Genomic DNA, 24,452 nt, shown 5'->3' with positions numbered 1-24,452 from the left:
TAATAGTTGGCGAACCCTAAGAACCTCTGGACCCCTTTGAGGGTTAAGGGTACCGGCCAATTTTGGATTGCTTGTAGTTTCTCAGGATCCATCTCTAGTCCGGAACCGGACACAATGTACCCTAGAAACGGAATGGACTTGACTTCAAAGACGCATTTTTCTAATTTGCAATAGAGATGATTGACACGGAGACGGGACAGAACCTCTTTAACCCAAAAACGATGTTCCTCTAAATCGTTGGCAAAAATGAGGATATCGTCTAGATAGACCACGACATGACGGTATAGAATGTCTCTGAAGATCTCATTGACAAAATGCTGGAAGACAGCTGGAGCATTGCTCAATCCGAAGGGCATGACGAGGTACTCATAATGTCCGTCACGGGTGTTAAAGGCGGTCTTCCACTCGTCACCCTCACGGATCCGGATGAGATTGTATGCACCTCTCAAGTCCAGCTTTGTAAAGATGGTAGCTCCGCTAACTCTGTCAAAGAGCTCAGTAATCAGGGGTAAAGGATAACGGTTCTTGATGGTAATGTCGTTCAAACCTCTGTAGTCGATGCACGGCCGCAGACCACCATCTTTCTTTTTTACAAAAAAGAAGCCTGCGCCGGCTGGAGAAGAAGAAGGTCGAATGAACCCCTTTGCTAGGTTCTCTTTAATGTATTCCTCCATAGAATGCGTCTCAGGCAGAGACAACGGATAAGTTCGGCCTCGAGGTGGAACCTTCCCTGGAACGAGATCAATCGGGCAGTCCCATTCTCTATGAGGAGGAAGGATATCAGCAGAAGCTTTACTGAACACATCCGTGAAATCTTGATATGGAGGAGGTGGAACATCAGACGACCTGGGGGAGGAAGAACAGACAGGCAATACTTTAAACAAACATGTCTCAGCACAGGAGGAACCCCATGCCAGGATTTGCGTAGTCGTCCAATCAATTGTAGGATTGTGAAGACGGAGCCATGGAAGGCCCAGGACCACAGGATGTGTGGCTCTTGGAATCACTAAAAAAGAAATAAATTCAGAATGAAGAACTCCCACTCTCAGACGAACTGGTAGAGTCCTTAGGGAAATAACTGCATCAAAAATCTTGCTGCCATCCACGGCAGTTAAGGAGATGGACGAAGGAAGTCTCTCGGTGGGTAGGGACCACCGTTTAACATAGGCTTCGGTAATAAAGTTCCCAGCTGCTCCGGAATCAAGGAGGGCAATGACGTTCCGATAACGTTGAGCAATTTGGAGCGACACTGGGAGATTACAATCATGAGGAGATGGAGAGGAGATCATTACTCCTAGCCGGCCCTCTCCTGGGCGAGCTAGGGTTTGGAGTTTTCCCGGACATTCGGGACAGGCATTGATGGTGTGAGACGGAGCTGCACAGTAAAGACAAAGAGACTTGGAGAGACGTCTTCGGCGCTCAGCAGGAGTTAAACGGGAACGGCCAATTTGCATGGGCTCATCTTTAGTTGGTGACAGTTGGCGAGGAGGAGGAGCAGAAGATTTTGGAGCAGATGATCTTCCACGCTCAATTGCTCTCTCTCTGAAACGTAAATCAACTTTCGTGCAGAGTGAGATTAGCTCATCTAACTTAGAAGGTAAGTCTCTGGTAGCTAACTCATCTTTAATACGCTCAGATAAGCCATGCCAGAATGCAGCATACAGGGCCTCGTCGTTCCATGCCAGTTCGGATGCCAGGATCTGGAACTGTATCAGATATTGTCCTACAGTACGTGACCCCTGGCGTAAACGGAGAATCTCGGATGAAGCTGAGGTTACCCGGCCTGGCTCGTCGAAGATGCGCCTGAATGTTGACACGAAGGCAGTGTAGGAAGATAGCAGGGTGTCGGACCTCTCCCATAACGGTGATGCCCAATCAAGGGCTGAGCCACTGAGAAGAGAAATAATGTAGGCAATTTTTGTACGGTCACTGGGAAAATTGCCAGGTTGTAGCTCAAACTGAATCTCACACTGGTTGAGAAATCCCCTGCAGAATCTTGGAGATCCGTCAAATTTTGCTGGCGTTGGAAGATGAAGACGTGGAGCAGAAATGGGTAAGGTGGGTGGGGTTATAGCTGGAGTCACTGTGGTTGACGCACCAGACGCGCCTGATCCACGGAGAGTTGTCTGAATCCCATCCAACCGAGTAGAGAGATCCTGGAGACAGCGGATGATGTGGCCCTGTGCAGCCTCCTGATGTTCTAGTCGGGCTGCCAGTTCTTGCATCGGCCTGGCCGCTTGATCCTGGTCTCCGGCTGGATTCATTAGGTCAGTGCTTACTGTCACAACTGAGGGCCTGAGCTGACGGGAGGCAGCCTCAGTTGTAGGGGCTGAGATGTACCGGAACCTGGGAGGTTGTATCAGACCCCTGGACATGTAAGTAACATGAATAATAACTGCCCGAAGGCGTGACCACGACAACTTGGATAAAAGTCAATGATGTTTATTATGACAACTCCGCAACACAGCAGCAGTAAAAGAAAACGTAAAAGTCAGCAAAGAATAAATACAGTTCCTGGGTACTACAGGATGGCAGGAGCCACAGGGCACTGGTAGTGTGAGATAGTTCTTATGATCTTCTAGATGGAAAGTCCTTACCAGGCCCGACTGTAGCAATGGAGATAACCCAGGATTGTGCCAGCTGGTGTTCCAGGAAAAGCTGGGTTGCTGAAGATAAAACAGCTGCTGTGGATACTGGCTGGAACCAGACTGTTGTTAGCACGGAGTGGATACTGGCTGGAACCAGTTAAATAATAAATGAACTTGGGAGCGATGAAATATGAACTGAAATGTAGAACTTGAGAGCGGAGAAATAATAATACCGGTGGAGAGTGGTAAAGTGTAGAAAGGACACCGGCCCTTTAAGGGAAGCTGTACTCTGCTGGAAGCTGAGCTGAAAGCAGGTAATGTTGTAGCTGGAAACAGATGAATCCACAATGGATTGGAGAGTCAGGCTACACCGCAGGTGGAATGCTGGTGCGGGTCTCTATGGTGGAAGTCTTGAGACAGGAGCTGGAACCTGGAAGACAATCACAGGAGAGAGACAAACAGGAACTAGGTTTGACAACCAAAGCACTGACGCCTTCCTTGCTCAGGCACAGTGTATTTATACCTGCAGCAAGGAAGGGATTGGCTAGGCAATTATGCAGATTATCAATACTGAGAACAGATTGGTGGAAATGATCAGCTGACAGAATCCAAGATGGCTGCGCCCATGCAGACACTTGGAGGGAAGTTTGGTTTGTAATCCATGTGGTAATGAAAACAGTAATGGCGGCGCCGGCCACCGGAGACAGGAGGCGCCAGGCTGACAGATGCACATCCAACCACGCGGACACAGCGGAGGCCGCGGCTGACGTAATCGCCACTCAGACACTCTGCATGCAGAAGTTCAGGGACGGCGGCGGAGGCCGCGGGAGACGCCATGCCAGGTGTAATATGGCGTTTACTGTGACAGCGTCCCAGAGTGACAGGAGAGGATACAGGAATGTACACATCAGGATAACAGATGGGATCCGGTCCTGGAGCGCTGAGCCAACCTTAGGAGGCATCTGATGGGTAAGAAATGGCGTCCAGATACCCGGATCGTGACAGCACCCCCCCCTTTAGGAGTGGCCCCAGGACACTTCTTTGGCTTTTGAGGAAACTTGGAATGGAATCTCCGGACCAAGGCAGGAGCATGGACATCAGAAGCATTGGTCCATGAACGTTCCTCAGGACCATAACCTTTCCAGTCAATAAGATATTGTAGTTGACCGTAACGGTGACGTGAGTCCAGGATCTTGGCCACTTCATACTCAACGCCTCGTTGAGTTTGGACTTTCGGAGTTGGAGGAAGTGAGGAATGAAACCGATTCAAGATCAGCGGTTTCAACAGGGAAACATGGAATGTCCTGGGTATTTTTAAGAAGGGAGGCAACTGGAGTCTGTAAGCAACAGGATTGATGACTTGTTCAATCTTGAAAGGACCGATATAGCGAGGTGCAAACTTCATACTGGGAACTCTTAACCTCAAATTCTTCGTGGATAACCATACCCGATCACCCACCTTGAGAGCAGGAACTGCTCGACGCTTCTTATCCGCAAACTCCTTGTACCTGAACGATGCCTTGAGCAGAGCTGATCGTACGCTCTTCCAGATATTGGCAAACTGATGCAAGGTGATATCCACTGCGGGGACAGAAGTTGCTGGAAGCGGTTGGAACTCAGGGACTTTAGGGTGGAATCCAAAGTTAGTGAAGAATGGTGTTGAAGCAGATGAAGAATGATACTGGTTGTTATGACAGAACTCGGCCCAGGGAAGTAATTGAACCCAGTCATCTTGAGAGGAGGACACATAGATGCGGAGGAAGGCCTCCAAGTCCTGATTCACCCTCTCGGTTTGACCATTGGTCTGAGGATGGTAAGCCGTGGAAAACTTTAGCTTGACTTGGAGGACTTCACATAAACTTCGCCAGAATTTGGCTGTGAATTGAACTCCTCGATCTGAGATAATTTCTTCAGGAAGACCGTGGAGTCGGAAGATCTCTTGTATGAATACTTGAGCCAACTTGGAAGCTGACGGAAGACCGGTGAGAGGAATGAAGTGTGCCATCTTGGTGAACCGGTCAACTACCACCCAGATGGTATTGAACTTGTTGCACATGGGTAAGTCTGTAATGAAATCCATCGACAAGTGGGTCCATGGTCGACGGGGAACGGATAGTGGAACCAGTTGCCCCGCAGGCGACTGGCGGGATACTTTATGTTGGGCACACTTTGGGCAAGATGCAATAAACTCCAAGACGTCCTTTTTCAGAGTTGGCCACCAATAGGACCTAGAGATAAACTCCAGGGTTTTTTGGATACCTGTATGTCCGGCAAAACGGGAAGCATGGGCCCAATGCATGAGCTTCTTCCTTAGCATCGGCTTCACAAAACTTTTCCCTGATGGGGGCGTAGAGTCCATCCCTACCGTGGAGAATGCCAACGGATTTATAATAGGATGCTTGTCTGAAGACTCTGACTCATTTTCTTGCTCCCATGAGCGGGAAAGGGCATCGGCCTTGCGATTCTGAGAGCCCGGACAGAACTGGAGTTTAAAGTCGAACCTGGAAAAGAAAAGTGCCCATCTGGCCTGACGAGGGTTGAGACATTGTGCGCCCTTCAGGTATAAAAGGTTCTTGTGGTCTGTAAGTATGGTGATTGAATGAGAAGCTCCCTCCAACAGATACCTCCACTCTTCTAGAGCGAGCTTGATGGCTAGCAACTCCTGGTCGCCAATGGCATAGTTGCGCTCAGCTGGGGAGAACTTCCGGGAGAAGAAACTGCAAGGGTGTAAATGGCCATCTTTAGCCCTCTGAGATAACACCGCTCCTACTCCAACGGAGGAGGCATCCACCTCTAAGATGAAAGGAGAGTCGATGTCAGGCTGTTTCAGAACAGGCGCAGAGACTAACCTTTGTTTTAAAAGATGAAATGCTTGCATGGCTTCTTCAGACCACTTGGACGGGTTAGCACCCTTCTTAGTGAAAGCAGTAATAGGCGCCACAATGGTGGAAAAGTCTCGTATAAACTTTCGGTAATAGTTGGCGAACCCTAAGAACCTCTGGACCCCTTTGAGGGTTAAGGGTACCGGCCAATTTTGGATTGCTTGTAGTTTCTCAGGATCCATCTCTAGTCCGGAACCGGACACAATGTACCCTAGAAACGGAATGGACTTGACTTCAAAGACGCATTTTTCTAATTTGCAATAGAGATGATTGACACGGAGACGGGACAGAACCTCTTTAACCCAAAAACGATGTTCCTCTAAATCGTTGGCAAAAATGAGGATATCGTCTAGATAGACCACGACATGACGGTATAGAATGTCTCTGAAGATCTCATTGACAAAATGCTGGAAGACAGCTGGAGCATTGCTCAATCCGAAGGGCATGACGAGGTACTCATAATGTCCGTCACGGGTGTTAAAGGCGGTCTTCCACTCGTCACCCTCACGGATCCGGATGAGATTGTATGCACCTCTCAAGTCCAGCTTTGTAAAGATGGTAGCTCCGCTAACTCTGTCAAAGAGCTCAGTAATCAGGGGTAAAGGATAACGGTTCTTGATGGTAATGTCGTTCAAACCTCTGTAGTCGATGCACGGCCGCAGACCACCATCTTTCTTTTTTACAAAAAAGAAGCCTGCGCCGGCTGGAGAAGAAGAAGGTCGAATGAACCCCTTTGCTAGGTTCTCTTTAATGTATTCCTCCATAGAATGCGTCTCAGGCAGAGACAACGGATAAGTTCGGCCTCGAGGTGGAACCTTCCCTGGAACGAGATCAATCGGGCAGTCCCATTCTCTATGAGGAGGAAGGATATCAGCAGAAGCTTTACTGAACACATCCGTGAAATCTTGATATGGAGGAGGTGGAACATCAGACGACCTGGGGGAGGAAGAACAGACAGGCAATACTTTAAACAAACATGTCTCAGCACAGGAGGAACCCCATGCCAGGATTTGCGTAGTCGTCCAATCAATTGTAGAATTGTGAAGACGGAGCCATGGAAGGCCCAGGACCACAGGATGTGTGGCTCTTGGAATCACTAAAAAAGAAATAAATTCAGAATGAAGAACTCCCACTCTCAGACGAACTGGTAGAGTCCTTAGGGAAATAACTGCATCAAAAATCTTGCTGCCATCCACGGCAGTTAAGGAGATGGACGAAGGAAGTCTCTCGGTGGGTAGGGACCACCGTTTAACATAGGCTTCGGTAATAAAGTTCCCAGCTGCTCCGGAATCAAGGAGGGCAATGACGTTCCGATAACGTTGAGCAATTTGGAGCGACACTGGGAGATTACAATCATGAGGAGATGGAGAGGAGATCATTACTCCTAGCCGGCCCTCTCCTGGGCGAGCTAGGGTTTGGAGTTTTCCCGGACATTCGGGACAGGCATTGATGGTGTGAGACGGAGCTGCACAGTAAAGACAAAGAGACTTGGAGAGACGTCTTCGGCGCTCAGCAGGAGTTAAACGGGAACGGCCAATTTGCATGGGCTCATCTTTAGTTGGTGACAGTTGGCGAGGAGGAGGAGCAGAAGATTTTGGAGCAGATGATCTTCCACGCTCAATTGCTCTCTCTCTGAAACGTAAATCAACTTTCGTGCAGAGTGAGATTAGCTCATCTAACTTAGAAGGTAAGTCTCTGGTAGCTAACTCATCTTTAATACGCTCAGATAAGCCATGCCAGAATGCAGCATACAGGGCCTCGTCGTTCCATGCCAGTTCGGATGCCAGGATCTGGAACTGTATCAGATATTGTCCTACAGTACGTGACCCCTGGCGTAAACGGAGAATCTCGGATGAAGCTGAGGTTACCCGGCCTGGCTCGTCGAAGATGCGCCTGAATGTTGACACGAAGGCAGTGTAGGAAGATAGCAGGGTGTCGGACCTCTCCCATAACGGTGATGCCCAATCAAGGGCTGAGCCACTGAGAAGAGAAATAATGTAGGCAATTTTTGTACGGTCACTGGGAAAATTGCCAGGTTGTAGCTCAAACTGAATCTCACACTGGTTGAGAAATCCCCTGCAGAATCTTGGAGATCCGTCAAATTTTGCTGGCGTTGGAAGATGAAGACGTGGAGCAGAAATGGGTAAGGTGGGTGGGGTTATAGCTGGAGTCACTGTGGTTGACGCACCAGACGCGCCTGATCCACGGAGAGTTGTCTGAATCCCATCCAACCGAGTAGAGAGATCCTGGAGACAGCGGATGATGTGGCCCTGTGCAGCCTCCTGATGTTCTAGTCGGGCTGCCAGTTCTTGCATCGGCCTGGCCGCTTGATCCTGGTCTCCGGCTGGATTCATTAGGTCAGTGCTTACTGTCACAACTGAGGGCCTGAGCTGACGGGAGGCAGCCTCAGTTGTAGGGGCTGAGATGTACCGGAACCTGGGAGGTTGTATCAGACCCCTGGACATGTAAGTAACATGAATAATAACTGCCCGAAGGCGTGACCACGACAACTTGGATAAAAGTCAATGATGTTTATTATGACAACTCCGCAACACAGCAGCAGTAAAAGAAAACGTAAAAGTCAGCAAAGAATAAATACAGTTCCTGGGTACTACAGGATGGCAGGAGCCACAGGGCACTGGTAGTGTGAGATAGTTCTTATGATCTTCTAGATGGAAAGTCCTTACCAGGCCCGACTGTAGCAATGGAGATAACCCAGGATTGTGCCAGCTGGTGTTCCAGGAAAAGCTGGGTTGCTGAAGATAAAACAGCTGCTGTGGATACTGGCTGGAACCAGACTGTTGTTAGCACGGAGTGGATACTGGCTGGAACCAGTTAAATAATAAATGAACTTGGGAGCGATGAAATATGAACTGAAATGTAGAACTTGAGAGCAGAGAAATAATAATACCGGTGGAGAGTGGTAAAGTGTAGAAAGGACACCGGCCCTTTAAGGGAAGCTGTACTCTGCTGGAAGCTGAGCTGAAAGCAGGTAATGTTGTAGCTGGAAACAGATGAATCCACAATGGATTGGAGAGTCAGGCTACACCGCAGGTGGAATGCTGGTGCGGGTCTCTATGGTGGAAGTCTTGAGACAGGAGCTGGAACCTGGAAGACAATCACAGGAGAGAGACAAACAGGAACTAGGTTTGACAACCAAAGCACTGACGCCTTCCTTGCTCAGGCACAGTGTATTTATACCTGCAGCAAGGAAGGGATTGGCTAGGCAATTATGCAGATTATCAATACTGAGAACAGATTGGTGGAAATGATCAGCTGACAGAATCCAAGATGGCTGCGCCCATGCAGACACTTGGAGGGAAGTTTGGTTTGTAATCCATGTGGTAATGAAAACAGTAATGGCGGCGCCGGCCACCGGAGACAGGAGGCGCCAGGCTGACAGATGCACATCCAACCACGCGGACACAGCGGAGGCCGCGGCTGACGTAATCGCCACTCAGACACTCTGCATGCAGAAATTCAGGGACGGCGGCGGAGGCCGCGGGAGACGCCATGCCAGGTGTAATATGGCGTTTACTGTGACAGCGTCCCAGAGTGACAGGAGAGGATACAGGAATGTACACATCAGGATAACAGATGGGATCCGGTCCTGGAGCGCTGAGCCAACCTTAGGAGGCATCTGATGGGTAAGAAATGGCGTCCAGATACCCGGATCGTGACAGCACCCCCCCCTATAGGAGTGGCCCCAGGACACTTCTTTGGCTTTTGAGGAAACTTGGAATGGAATCTCCGGACCAAGGCAGGAGCATGGACATCAGAAGCATTGGTCCATGAACGTTCCTCAGGACCATAACCTTTCCAGTCAATAAGATATTGTAGTTGACCGTAACGGTGACGTGAGTCCAGGATCTTGGCCACTTCATACTCAACGCCTCGTTGAGTTTGGACTTTCGGAGTTGGAGGAAGTGAGGAATGAAACCGATTCAAGATCAGCGGTTTCAACAGGGAAACATGGAATGTCCTGGGTATTTTTAAGAAGGGAGGCAACTGGAGTCTGTAAGCAACAGGATTGATGACTTGTTCAATCTTGAAAGGACCGATATAGCAAGGTGCAAACTTCATACTGGGAACTCTTAACCTCAAATTCTTCGTGGATAACCATACCCGATCACCCACCTTGAGAGCAGGAACTGCTCGACGCTTCTTATCCGCAAACTCCTTGTACCTGAACGATGCCTTGAGCAGAGCTGATCGTACGCTCTTCCAGATATTGGCAAACTGATGCAAGGTGATATCCACTGCGGGGACAGAAGTTGCTGGAAGCGGTTGGAACTCAGGGACTTTAGGGTGGAATCCAAAGTTAGTGAAGAATGGTGTTGAAGCAGATGAAGAATGATACTGGTTGTTATGACAGAACTCGGCCCAGGGAAGTAATTGAACCCAGTCATCTTGAGAGGAGGACACATAGATGCGGAGGAAGGCCTCCAAGTCCAGATTCACCCTCTCGGTTTGACCATTGGTCTGAGGATGGTAAGCCGTGGAAAACTTTAGCTTGACTTGGAGGACTTCACATAAACTTCGCCAGAATTTGGCTGTGAATTGAACTCCTCGATCTGAGATAATTTCTTCAGGAAGACCGTGGAGTCGGAAGATCTCTTGTATGAATACTTGAGCCAACTTGGAAGCTGACGGAAGACCGGTGAGAGGAATGAAGTGTGCCATCTTGGTGAACCGGTCAACTACCACCCAGATGGTATTGAACTTGTTGCACATGGGTAAGTCTGTAATGAAATCCATCGACAAGTGGGTCCATGGTCGACGGGGAACGGATAGTGGAACCAGTTGCCCCGCAGGCGACTGGCGGGATACTTTATGTTGGGCACACTTTGGGCAAGATGCAATAAACTCCAAGACGTCCTTTTTCAGAGTTGGCCACCAATAGGACCTAGAGATAAACTCCAGGGTTTTTTGGATACCTGTATGTCCGGCAAAACGGGAAGCATGGGCCCAATGCATGAGCTTCTTCCTTAGCATCGGCTTCACAAAACTTTTCCCTGATGGGGGCGTAGAGTCCATCCCTACCGTGGAGAATGCCAACGGATTTATAATAGGATGCTTGTCTGAAGACTCTGACTCATTTTCTTGCTCCCATGAGCGGGAAAGGGCATCGGCCTTGCGATTCTGAGAGCCCGGACAGAACTGGAGTTTAAAGTCGAACCTGGAAAAGAAAAGTGCCCATCTGGCCTGACGAGGGTTGAGACATTGTGCGCCCTTCAGGTATAAAAGGTTCTTGTGGTCTGTAAGTATGGTGATTGAATGAGAAGCTCCCTCCAACAGATACCTCCACTCTTCTAGAGCGAGCTTGATGGCTAGCAACTCCTGGTCGCCAATGGCATAGTTGCGCTCAGCTGGGGAGAACTTCCGGGAGAAGAAACTGCAAGGGTGTAAATGGCCATCTTTAGCCCTCTGAGATAACACCGCTCCTACTCCAACGGAGGAGGCATCCACCTCTAAGATGAAAGGAGAGTCGATGTCAGGCTGTTTCAGAACAGGCGCAGAGACTAACCTTTGTTTTAAAAGATGAAATGCTTGCATGGCTTCTTCAGACCACTTGGACGGGTTAGCACCCTTCTTAGTGAAAGCAGTAATAGGCGCCACAATGGTGGAAAAGTCTCGTATAAACTTTCGGTAATAGTTGGCGAACCCTAAGAACCTCTGGACCCCTTTGAGGGTTAAGGGTACCGGCCAATTTTGGATTGCTTGTAGTTTCTCAGGATCCATCTCTAGTCCGGAACCGGACACAATGTACCCTAGAAACGGAATGGACTTGACTTCAAAGACGCATTTTTCTAATTTGCAATAGAGATGATTGACACGGAGACGGGACAGAACCTCTTTAACCCAAAAACGATGTTCCTCTAAATCGTTGGCAAAAATGAGGATATCGTCTAGATAGACCACGACATGACGGTATAGAATGTCTCTGAAGATCTCATTGACAAAATGCTGGAAGACAGCTGGAGCATTGCTCAATCCGAAGGGCATGACGAGGTACTCATAATGTCCGTCACGGGTGTTAAAGGCGGTCTTCCACTCGTCACCCTCACGGATCCGGATGAGATTGTATGCACCTCTCAAGTCCAGCTTTGTAAAGATGGTAGCTCCGCTAACTCTGTCAAAGAGCTCAGTAATCAGGGGTAAAGGATAACGGTTCTTGATGGTAATGTCGTTCAAACCTCTGTAGTCGATGCACGGCCGCAGACCACCATCTTTCTTTTTTACAAAAAAGAAGCCTGCGCCGGCTGGAGAAGAAGAAGGTCGAATGAACCCCTTTGCTAGGTTCTCTTTAATGTATTCCTCCATAGAATGCGTCTCAGGCAGAGACAACGGATAAGTTCGGCCTCGAGGTGGAACCTTCCCTGGAACGAGATCAATCGGGCAGTCCCATTCTCTATGAGGAGGAAGGATATCAGCAGAAGCTTTACTGAACACATCCGTGAAATCTTGATATGGAGGAGGTGGAACATCAGACGACCTGGGGGAGGAAGAACAGACAGGCAATACTTTAAACAAACATGTCTCAGCACAGGAGGAACCCCATGCCAGGATTTGCGTAGTCGTCCAATCAATTGTAGGATTGTGAAGACGGAGCCATGGAAGGCCCAGGACCACAGGATGTGTGGCTCTTGGAATCACTAAAAAAGAAATAAATTCAGAATGAAGAACTCCCACTCTCAGACGAACTGGTAGAGTCCTTAGGGAAATAACTGCATCAAAAATCTTGCTGCCATCCACGGCAGTTAAGGAGATGGACGAAGGAAGTCTCTCGGTGGGTAGGGACCACCGTTTAACATAGGCTTCGGTAATAAAGTTCCCAGCTGCTCCGGAATCAAGGAGGGCAATGACGTTCCGATAACGTTGAGCAATTTGGAGCGACACTGGGAGATTACAATCATGAGGAGATGGAGAGGAGATCATTACTCCTAGCCGGCCCTCTCCTGGGCGAGCTAGGGTTTGGAGTTTTCCCGGACATTCGGGACAGGCATTGATGGTGTGAGACGGAGCTGCACAGTAAAGACAAAGAGACTTGGAGAGACGTCTTCGGCGCTCAGCAGGAGTTAAACGGGAACGGCCAATTTGCATGGGCTCATCTTTAGTTGGTGACAGTTGGCGAGGAGGAGGAGCAGAAGATTTTGGAGCAGATGATCTTCCACGCTCAATTGCTCTCTCTCTGAAACGTAAATCAACTTTCGTGCAGAGTGAGATTAGCTCATCTAACTTAGAAGGTAAGTCTCTGGTAGCTAACTCATCTTTAATACGCTCAGATAAGCCATGCCAGAATGCAGCATACAGGGCCTCGTCGTTCCATGCCAGTTCGGATGCCAGGATCTGGAACTGTATCAGATATTGTCCTACAGTACGTGACCCCTGGCGTAAACGGAGAATCTCGGATGAAGCTGAGGTTACCCGGCCTGGCTCGTCGAAGATGCGCCTGAATGTTGACACGAAGGCAGTGTAGGAAGATAGCAGGGTGTCGGACCTCTCCCATAACGGTGATGCCCAATCAAGGGCTGAGCCACTGAGAAGAGAAATAATGTAGGCAATTTTTGTACGGTCACTGGGAAAATTGCCAGGTTGTAGCTCAAACTGAATCTCACACTGGTTGAGAAATCCCCTGCAGAATCTTGGAGATCCGTCAAATTTTGCTGGCGTTGGAAGATGAAGACGTGGAGCAGAAATGGGTAAGGTGGGTGGGGTTATAGCTGGAGTCACTGTGGTTGACGCACCAGACGCGCCTGATCCACGGAGAGTTGTCTGAATCCCATCCAACCGAGTAGAGAGATCCTGGAGACAGCGGATGATGTGGCCCTGTGCAGCCTCCTGATGTTCTAGTCGGGCTGCCAGTTCTTGCATCGGCCTGGCCGCTTGATCCTGGTCTCCGGCTGGATTCATTAGGTCAGTGCTTACTGTCACAACTGAGGGCCTGAGCTGACGGGAGGCAGCCTCAGTTGTAGGGGCTGAGATGTACCGGAACCTGGGAGGTTGTATCAGACCCCTGGACATGTAAGTAACATGAATAATAACTGCCCGAAGGCGTGACCACGACAACTTGGATAAAAGTCAATGATGTTTATTATGACAACTCCGCAACACAGCAGCAGTAAAAGAAAACGTAAAAGTCAGCAAAGAATAAATACAGTTCCTGGGTACTACAGGATGGCAGGAGCCACAGGGCACTGGTAGTGTGAGATAGTTCTTATGATCTTCTAGATGGAAAGTCCTTACCAGGCCCGACTGTAGCAATGGAGATAACCCAGGATTGTGCCAGCTGGTGTTCCAGGAAAAGCTGGGTTGCTGAAGATAAAACAGCTGCTGTGGATACTGGCTGGAACCAGACTGTTGTTAGCACGGAGTGGATACTGGCTGGAACCAGTTAAATAATAAATGAACTTGGGAGCGATGAAATATGAACTGAAATGTAGAACTTGAGAGCGGAGAAATAATAATACCGGTGGAGAGTGGTAAAGTGTAGAAAGGACACCGGCCCTTTAAGGGAAGCTGTACTCTGCTGGAAGCTGAGCTGAAAGCAGGTAATGTTGTAGCTGGAAACAGATGAATCCACAATGGATTGGAGAGTCAGGCTACACCGCAGGTGGAATGCTGGTGCGGGTCTCTATGGTGGAAGTCTTGAGACAGGAGCTGGAACCTGGAAGACAATCACAGGAGAGAGACAAACAGGAACTAGGTTTGACAACCAAAGCACTGACGCCTTCCTTGCTCAGGCACAGTGTATTTATACCTGCAGCAAGGAAGGGATTGGCTAGGCAATTATGCAGATTATCAATACTGAGAACAGATTGGTGGAAATGATCAGCTGACAGAATCCAAGATGGCTGCGCCCATGCAGACACTTGGAGGGAAGTTTGGTTTGTAATCCATGTGGTAATGAAAACAGTAATGGCGGCGCCGGCCACCGGAGACAGGAGGCGCCAGGCTGACAGATGCACATCCAACCACGCGGACACAGCGGAGGCCGCGGCTGACGTAATCGCCACTCAGACACTCTGCATGCAGAAGTTCAGGGACGGCGGCGGAGGCCGCGGGAGACGCCATGCCAGGTGTAATATGGCGTTTACTGTGACAGCGTCCCAGAGTGACAGGAGAGGATACAGGAATGTACACATCAGGATAACAGATGGGATCCGGTCCTGGAGCGCTGAGCCAACCTTAGGAGGCATCTGATGGGTAAGAAATGGCGTCCAGATACCCGGATCGTGACACAGATGTTATTACTGTGTTACAGATGTTATTAGCATTATATGTAATATTACCCTGTAAGACTATCTATATAGTGTATATGTACTTTTACTTTGTATCTGTAATAAGATAAAATTATCCACTTACTGCTCTTCTCCATTCTGTCCACCTGCCTCTCTCTTCCTCTTCCGTCGTTGGTCCTGGGAAGAGGTGGAAGGACCTGGAGATGACCTTGATGAAGAGAGATTTATGTAACAGAATTATACCTCCATTTCTGTACATTGTATCTCAGTTATTACCCTGTAGCTGTCTTACTGCATCTCAGCTATAGTCACTTCTGTACCCGGTCTAGGCTAATCTTTATTACTGTCACCTAACACTGTCAAACATTGCTATAAAGTTGTGATACACTGATTGACATTATATTCATTGTATCTATACTTTACATATTCTAATAGTCATATCATATTTTATTGATGTTAGTTAGTACAATTGACCCATTGGCAGTAAAATTAAATACTGTATAATAAACTCAGAGGCTAAGGCCGGGGTCATCAGGGTGTTTTATCTGTAAACTTATCCCCACTTTAATAATTAAAACTACCTGTCAGTACTTTATTTTTAGAGAAATAACATAACCTGTTAAAAGACATTTTGCATCTGTTCCCCTATCATATACTGTCTCCTTATATAGTATATACTGGGTCTCTCTACAACATTCCCTGCTTACCTGCTGGCCATGGGTCCTGCTCACGTCCTACTAAAATAAATAAGAAATAGGTAAAAAAGCACTAAACTTAAAACCAATTACTATAAATATATATATAAAAGTCAAATATAGTTAAAATGAAATCTATTATAAAGTATAAATGATATATATGCTACACTTCTGCACTACTAAAGAACATAATAATGATAATATAAATAATTAAAGCTGATCTAATTCTTAAATGTTAAAAGCTAAAAAGGATATTAATATTATATAAATTAGATAAGTTTTATAAATTACTTAAAACTATGTTTTAAACTATTTTATATATGTTAAGTCTAGGTAATTAAAAAAATTAAAGCTGATTTAAGTCGTAAATCTCAAAAGCTAAATATATGTGATTATAAATATTATATAAATTAGATATGTTTTATAAATTATTTAAAACTATGGTTTACGCTATTCTATATATGCAGATATCTAGGAATAATAAAGAAAGAAATAATTGAATATAATAGCTAAATAATAAATAAAGAATATAATAGCTATTTTCTAAATAATATGTAGAAATTTCTCATAAAACGCAAAGGATATCAGATGGCAAATCCACTGGAGACGTCTCTGCTGCTGCGTCCTCTCCAATCGTCACATCCAGTTTGAAAAATAACTGCCATCTTGGCACATGCCATGTCCTACAGTGATGATGTCACCGCTTCCAGGTCACATGCACACAGCTTCCACCTGTATCACAGCATCCTCTCTGTACAAATAGGGGCTCATTCATCCTGGATGTGGGCTGAGTGTGATCTTAGATGAGAACTTTATAGGGATTATTCTCTAAATATAACAGAAGTCAGGGTTAGCAGCAGAGTAACCTGTTCAGATTTAGGCATCAGCTGCTCACACACTGCTCTATGTAATGTGATAAAGAGACACTAGGGGGAATATTTACTAAGCGGCGGCTTTTCAAAGCTTCTGTTTGTCAGCTGTTCTGACCATGGGATTTGAAAGACAATAATATTACACCAGGATTGCTTTCCCAGAATGAGAACTGAACACAAGAAAAGCCACTTAGTATATATACGCCTAGCGGTGATTACAATACATATTATTAGACATATCACCAATACTATCAGTTTTGTGTTCCTGGCTTTTATTAGGTCAGGGAGACAGAGAAAAGTTATGCATGAAAAAAAGTATAATAAAAATATTAAATACAAAACATAAATCCAGGTATACAGTATCACACTGTGACTTTCCTTATCTATGTTACAGCATAGTAATATTACATATGTAATTGCTGAAGGTACAGTTAGTGTGCCACCACGTTTTTGTTCATAATTATACCCCCAGGTATTGAAGACAATCATTACCTTCTCCCATTAGGGTCAATAATATTTCAATTAAGGCATTTTTAAGGTTTTAAAATTTTCAGGAGGTATGGCCTGTGCTGTGTGGGTGTGGCCAGTGCCATGTGGGCGTTTCCACCCCTACACTATCAGCTCCAACATGTCACTCAATATGCAAAAGTAAAATAATAGCATTATTTTATGAGGGTAATAGACATTTTATACTTCATATGATTTATGGGTGATGGTGGCTAGACATCATCATGCTGTTATGAAGATGGGCCTATTATTATGTGGAGGCCTGGGTCTGTAGTCCCACCCCCGCATTGTTAATCAGACTCTGCACACTCTGACTGCAGTCAGCAGGTTATAAATAATTTGGGTTGCACAAGTGATTATCACTCTGCAGTTGATTGAATCATACACACAAAAATATCTAGAAAAGGGCGCTGTGTGTAATAATCAAATACTGACTCTCTCAGTCCCGGAAATCATCACTGTTGGTTTTTAGTACAATGTGTCTTTTTGTTTTGTTTTTACAGGATTGACTAATTCATTGTTACCTTTACAGTATATAGCTAAATACAGAACTGTGAGTACAAGGCTACACTGCTTGTAAAACATAGTTATAGGGAAGTTGGAGTAATGAATTGTGTTGTATATTGAATTAATTGAAGCCTTTCTTTCACAGCAGCAAATTTCTATGCAGCTAAGGAGTATGTTTATCTGACTTAAAAGCATATCTTTATATATAGGAGAATTACAGTATATTCTGAGGACCAGTCACCGTAAATCTTAACATAGCTAAAAATATTGTTTAAATGAATTTATTCTACCTTCCAGTACAGATGGTTGTGTCCAGTAGTATTAACAGTGTACAACAGAAAGAACACAAGGGGTGCTGATTGTGAGCCATACAGTGTGCCCTATCTGTTCTTGTACTTACACCCCCTCCCCATGTTTTATACAAATGTCCAATGGCTGGTACTATGCAGTGTTTGACTGACGATTTCATGTGTCTTAGATCCTGTCTTATATTAACAAGAATCAGTTACCGGACCCGTTTAATGACATCTCAGTGGGATGATGGGAAATCACAGATGAACCCATAGGGCGCCTGTCAGTCTGGATGGTTTCTTTGCAAGGGAAGGTAGGAGCTACTGTAAAATCACACATTACACATTTTTTTATGGATGGTGAACTAAGCCAGGAAGCTGACCCTGCTGCATCCACGTTACTGACTGACACATTCTGGTATATAAACAACATATACCCAGTAACTCTGTTGTTTAGTGAATCGGTTCCTGAATATTGTGTAAAACAATAACCGTTAATGCTGGAGATGTATTTTGCATATGCTGTTATGGCCAGTTATACTTATTTTACCTGTAGGTTTGGTACAGAGAGAATGTTTGTCATGAAAATCCTGAGGGATCGTCCCGGTTAGAAATAGAAACCCCCAGCGAGGTCATACAGATCAGCTGTGGCCCCTACGAACTCTTGTGGGCTGCACTCTGGGAAGGCCAGGCCATAGTACGGGAAGGTATCAGCAGGAATAACCCTAAAGGTAAATATCACAATACAGTACTCTACCTTTTCTTAGGTCCTTATTTGTAAACCTGATTTTTATCAGGATGGCTGGTAGTTGACTCTCAGTTTCGTTGTCATGTGTGTGAAGTCATCGATCCCAATTAACTGGGCCTGTGGTCGTGCCCCCACTTCATCTTTGCCTTCTCCCAGCCAGCCAAACATGGTCTGCTGCTATGCAAACAGTTTGGGGGCAAGATAGTGCACTGCAAACTGTAAGATATTACAGTAACACAAAACAAGAGTATTAAAATTGCAATGGCAAGTTATGTGGGATACAGAGTTACATTGTTGGGAGTTTAGTGGTAGGTCTTCCTCTGGCTTAGGGTAACAACCAGTAGATCCTAGGAATTTCCTAGCTGAATCATTCATCTTGCTGTATCATATGGTCAGTTGTGTTTTCTCACAGATCAATATAGAAGAATAATATAGGGTACGTACAAAGGGGGTCATTCCGAGTTGATCGCTCGCTAGCTACTTTTAGCAGCTGTGCAAACGCATAGTCACCGCCCATGGGGGTGTGTATTTTCGCTTTGCAAGTGTGTGAACGCGTGTGCAGCCAAGCGGGACGAACATGTTTTTTGCAATTTCTGAGTAGCTCTGGACTTACTCAGCCCTTGCGATCACTTCAGTCTTTTTGGTCCCGGAATTGACGTCAGACACCTGCCCTGCATACGCCTGGACACGCCTGCGTTTTTCCAAACACTACCAGAAAACGGTCAGTTGACACCTATAAACGCCTTCTTCCTGTCAATCTCCTTGCGATCGGCTGTGTGAATGGATTCTTCGTAAAACTCATTGTCCAGCAACGATTCGCTTTGTACCCGTATGACGCGCCTGCGCATTGTGGTGCATAAACATGCGCAGTAGTAACCTGTTCGCTGCGCTGCGAAAAACATCAGCGAGCGATCAACTCGGAATTACCCCCATAATGGGAACCTACAGGCAGATTTCTGCCATTTAAGCTAAGTCTAAACAGCCTTTTAGGTCAAGCTGTTTGTCAAGGTATCCGATATGTGGTTGATGAGATAGGCATGGAAGTAAATGGAAAATAGAAGCATAGAACCTGAAGTAGATGAAGATGTAGGAAAAGTCATCATGTGGGGTGAGGTACAATGAGTTATTCTAGTTAAATCTAGACTGGTGGTGCACAGCAGCTGTCTGATGAGGCAACACAACTTGATACATCAGCACCTTATATGATTTTAAGTGCAGTCATGTACACAAATCAATATATTACCTTTCAGTTGGGTCCAGTGGTTCCTTCTGTATAAATAATTAGTTTTTCATGCATTACAGTAAGTGTAAGCATTGCTAATGTAAGGCTGGCTGGCAGGAACATTGGAAATATGGGCTTGTTCTGATGTGACAGGATCTTTCTTCTTTGCGAAATTAATTGTAGCGTGTTCATCCCCATATAGTAAAGTAGTAAGGCCGCTCTTATATGTTGCGTTTCTCCTAACAGGCAGTTCCTGGACCACTGTGAAAGCTCCAACACCTGGGGATAGAATCATGCATGTGGCAGCTGGTGTCAACGTGGTTTGGGCTGTGACTAAGGAACACAAAGTAAGGCTCAGAGAAGTAATGTGCATCATCTCAGGCCAGCGCTAGTAAGATCTTAAAGGACCTCAAAACCTGAATAGACATTTACTTAAAAAGCATGAATTAAAAAATAACATTCCGTCATAGTGTTCCTCTTTATTATTGTATTGGCAAATGCTATTTTCTCAGTTATTTTCAAAAGTTGCTTAAAAGAAGCTGGCGGTGATGTTCTTCACGGGTGTCCCTGAGAGGAAGCTGCATATAGGGAAATGTCTCCCCAGCACCACAATCATGACTTTATTGTGAATGGGTACAGACGAGGAATGTGTATAGAGTTACTACAGATGTGTCCTCATACATCATTGGTGCAGTCACAACAAATACCCCCTCTCGGTGTGCCAGGTCCTGGGAGACTCTGCTAATGTTGGGCGTTTTCTGTTTTTGCCAAAAGTGGATCTTAGTCTCAATGCGATGCAGCAAGGACTTATTAGGAGACTGTGCTGATTAATATGACATGCAATACTTGTATATCTGTGTGTGACTGAGTCCCTGAATCTGTATATGAAGTACTACATAGTAGCAGCCACAGCTTTGTTCCAATACAAGTTCTGTTCTGCTCCGTATAGAGACTCAGTTACACACAATATACAAGTGCATATCAAATTAATCAGTACAGTCTCCTGGTGCGTCCTAGTCACATTGTGGTGCGACTAAGACACACATTCAGCAAAAAAAGACACTCGACGCTAGCAGAGTTGCACAGGTCCTGACAGCTCACTCACCAGGCATCGCATGCTGCATGGTGTTTTGAGGCTAGATATAGGTACACATCTGTAAGTCAGATACAAGCCTCATTCTTGTAGAAAACTCTTGTAACTCACTGATTACCATGTGGCTTGGTGGTTGCGTGTACATGGTTTCACCTAGTAGTGCTTAGTTGTAAATGAGTTGTGAGCACAGCAGTAAGGAATCAAGTAACTTTGCACCTGGACAAACCATGGGGGTAATACAGACCTGATCGTAGCAACAATTTTGTTAGCAGATGGGCAAAACCATGTGCACTGCAGGGGGGGGGCAGATATAACATGTGCAGAGAGAGAGTTAGATTTGGGTGTGGTGTGTTCAAACTGAAATCTAAATTGCAGTGTAAAAAGAAAGCAGTCAGTATTTACCCTGCACAGAAACAAAATAACCCACCCAAATCTAACTCTCTCTGCACATGTTATATCTGCCCCCCCCTGCAGTGCGCATGGTTTTGCCCAACTGCTAATAAATTTGCTGCTACGATCAGGTCTGAATTAGGCCCCATGTTGCATGCAGGGTAAGCTCTGGCTGCTTTGGCATGTAGCCCACAAATGCTGGACAGTATTATTTTTACACTGCAACTAAAGGCCCATACACACTGGGCGATTTTGAGCTCAAAGTAGGTCACTTTTGGCATTTTGAGCTACTTTGAGCTCAAACGCAGCCAGTGTCAGAGGCAGAACTCTGGGAGGCAACGGAGTCAGCTGCCGCCGGGCTCCTGCTTTGAAGGAGGGCACCTCCATGTATCAGCGACATTAATCAATTAAGTTAATTGATAGCAGCCGGTATCTCTTCCGTAGCCGACTTCCCCACTAGTCACTGCACCTTACAAATCATACCCTCTTTATTATAGATACACTGGAAGCAGACAACTTACTGATGAAGCTATTTGCTCCTATAAAGGAAGCATGAGAATTCCAGCTATATGAAGTTATTTCTCTGACAATTACAAGTAACTTCATATAGTTAGAATTCTCATGCTTCCTATGCAAGAGCAGATATCACCATCAGTAAGGTGCATGCTACCAGTGTAATAGGTTGTGGGTTCTAATCCTGGATATGACACTTGCAAATTAACTGTCAGAGAAATAATCAGCATTGGGAGTGACTGAGCAGATCTACGTAGTGTGTGGCTGGACCCCTACATAGTTCCGCCTAGTTGCAATGGTTTTGTAGTAGCTTCATATAGTTAGAATCTGCAGGCTTGCTATGCAGGAGCAAATGTGTGTGTGTGTATATATATATATATATATATATATATATATAGGGGGCACCAATATTTTCCTTGCCTCCGGGCAACTGGGTCAAACATACGCCACTGGCCAGAGCGATGATGCGCACTCTCGCAACATCACTGGCCAGCGCTGTCCATCGGGCTGTTTGAACAGCCGAGTGAAGCACTTTCCACAGTCTCCTACTGTGGAAAGTGGATCACCCCCCGTGAACATCCCTGGGCACAGGGAAAATAGCTCAGTGTGTATGCACTGTGCTATTTTCCTGCCAGCGATGTTCACGATCATCGCTGTGCATAGGGACGTGCTGTGAGCTAAATAGCTCAGGAGGCACTGGCTAGCACCAGAGCCAGATTTACATGTATTATAAGAGCCAAAGCATACATCTGAGCATTATACACAGGTGCAGCAGTATAAACTTCTGGAAATTTAGTGAGATTTGATTAGAGAAGTGCGGAAAAGTTACCCAGGTGAGGCACTGCCTCACCTGCCATAGACTTTTTACTCCAGAGTTTTGACTATACAAATTATTAGAATAATGCAAAGAAGATATTTCAAACATATTCTTTGTATTTTTCATATACTTTATACAGTCAAAGCCCTGGCACAAACGTTAGTATGACAGGAAAGGCTCTGCCTCACTTGCCTCACCCCACCGCACGTCAGTGCGATACATGCTGGGCATATCGCCCAGTGTGTATGCACCTTTAAATTCTAGTTTTGAAGTGCAGCATATATTCACCAAGGTGCTCAGCCCCATTACGTTTTGTTATTTATTTAACCACATATTAGTGTGTGAAATTGGATATGGATCTGTTTACTGTGGTTGAGAATCTTTACCCTTGTTTTCTACACTTCAGTGTCATCAGTCCATATACATACCTCCCAACTGTCCCGATTTTCGCGGGACCGTCCCGTTTTTGGGGACTGTCCCGCTGTCCCACCCGCGGGCCACAGTGTCCCGCGGTGGGGGGGTCAGTTGGGAGGCTTTGTCAATCGCTGCTCTGCTTAGCAGAGCAGCGGTGAATAGACGCTGTGCGCATGCACACAGCGTCTATTCAGTGGAGTCAGAGGGAGAGGGAGCATGCCAGCGGCTCACAGAGCGCTGGGCATGCCCCCTCAGTGATGAAAACGGAGGCGTGGCTCGCGATCGCGGGTCCTCCCACGAAGCCACGCCCCTTTTAATAGGTCACGCCCCCCTTTTGGGAGCGCACGCGGCTTCGCCGCGCAAGTGTCCCGCTCCGCAAAGAAGCAAAGTTGGGAGGTATGCATATAGGGAAATAATGGGGAAGAATGCAGAATGATCTGGTTTGTTCCACAGTGAGTGTGGGCCTAATTCAGACCTGATCGCAGCAGCAAAATTGTTCTCTAATGGGCAAAACCATGTGCACTGCAGGTGTAGCAGATATAACATGTGCAGAGAGAGTTAGATTTGGGTGGGTTATTTTGTTTCTGTGCAGGGTAAATACTGGCTGTTTTATTTTTACACTGCAATTTAGATTTCAGTTTTAACACACCCCACCCAAATCTAACTCTCTCTGCACATGTTGTATCTGCCCCACCTGCACTACACATGGTTTTGCCCATTAGAGATCAATTTTGCTGCTGCGATCATGTCTGAATTAGGCCCTAAAATCTTAACTAAATTCTCAAGTCTTTATGAGTGATATGTTCTATGATCCAAGCTTGTAATTACTGTGGTTAATGCTATATGTACCGTAGGCACTTGGTCATAGAAGCAAAAAAAAAAAGCAGGTGTTTGGAGGGTGGATTTCTGACGTCAATCCCGGAACCTTCGTCGCTGGATCCGTCACACAGGGTAAGTAAGTCTGACCCTGGTCTTGTTTTGCAGGAAACTTTTTTAGCATAGCAGGGCTGCACAAGCGATCACAGCCTTGCTATGCTAAGATACACTCCCCCATAGGCGGCGTCCAGTTGATTGCACGGGCAGCAAAAAGTTGCTACGTGCGATCAACTCGGAATGAGGGCCATTGTCAACAACATTTGCATATTGTATTGTAGTTGAAAAAGAGTCCATCAGTGACTTAATATCATAGACCATTATTCTCCTGATTGTGTTTATAGCTGAAATTTAAAAGGGCAATGATTTTACTAGGTGTGTTTTGCTAGTAAAATCATTGCCCTTGAAAATTTTGTGCATAAGAAACACCGTGTCTTACAGCCCAACGCTTCTCCGTAGTGGTCAAACCTTTCTTTCAGTAGAATTATGCATCAGTCAGTCATCTTGTGGTAGACAGTGAGAGTACTTAGCTCTGTATTGTGTCCTGTGCAGGTATGGTTTAGAAGAGGGGTAAACTCCCACAACCCATGCGGCACTAGTTGGATTGAAATAGTGGGAGAAATGTTGATGCTGAGTGTGGGGCTGAATGACCAGGTCATTTTATACATGTCCAAATATGTTAATAAATCTATTTTAAAATTGACCTGACAGGTCGTTGTTTTACCCTAGTATAAAACAAAATATCTTTCATTGCATCACTCTGTAATGATACTATGTAAGGTCCTAGATCCAGTGTAAT

General features: G+C 46.0%; 1 protein-coding gene and 1 pseudogene across 1 annotated transcript in view; one reads left to right on the top strand and one right to left on the bottom strand.

Annotated features, from left to right (window-relative positions):
* LOC134911358 (speedy protein 1-A-like) overlaps positions 1 to 15,559 on the bottom strand; it is a 28,708-nt pseudogene extending 13,149 nt beyond the window's left edge.
* The window catches only part of LOC134911599 (tectonin beta-propeller repeat-containing protein 1-like), a 127,985-nt gene extending 107,973 nt beyond the window's left edge, over positions 1 to 20,012 (top strand). The window contains exons 2-4 of the mRNA XM_063919745.1: positions 17,772 to 17,897; positions 18,140 to 18,314; positions 19,800 to 20,012. Coding sequence (XP_063775815.1) covers positions 17,877 to 17,897; positions 18,140 to 18,314; positions 19,800 to 19,945 — 342 coding nt within the window. The 5' untranslated portion in view covers positions 17,772 to 17,876 and the 3' untranslated portion in view covers positions 19,946 to 20,012. The remainder of the gene's footprint in view (positions 1 to 17,771; positions 17,898 to 18,139; positions 18,315 to 19,799) is intronic.
* The last annotated feature ends 4,440 nt before the right edge of the window (positions 20,013 to 24,452 follow it).

The sequence above is a fragment of the Pseudophryne corroboree genome, chromosome 1 (genome assembly GCF_028390025.1).
Source record: "Pseudophryne corroboree isolate aPseCor3 chromosome 1, aPseCor3.hap2, whole genome shotgun sequence".
Classification (NCBI taxonomy): Eukaryota; Metazoa; Chordata; class Amphibia; order Anura; family Myobatrachidae; genus Pseudophryne; species Pseudophryne corroboree.
This window is presented reverse-complemented; position numbering and strand designations above follow the sequence as displayed.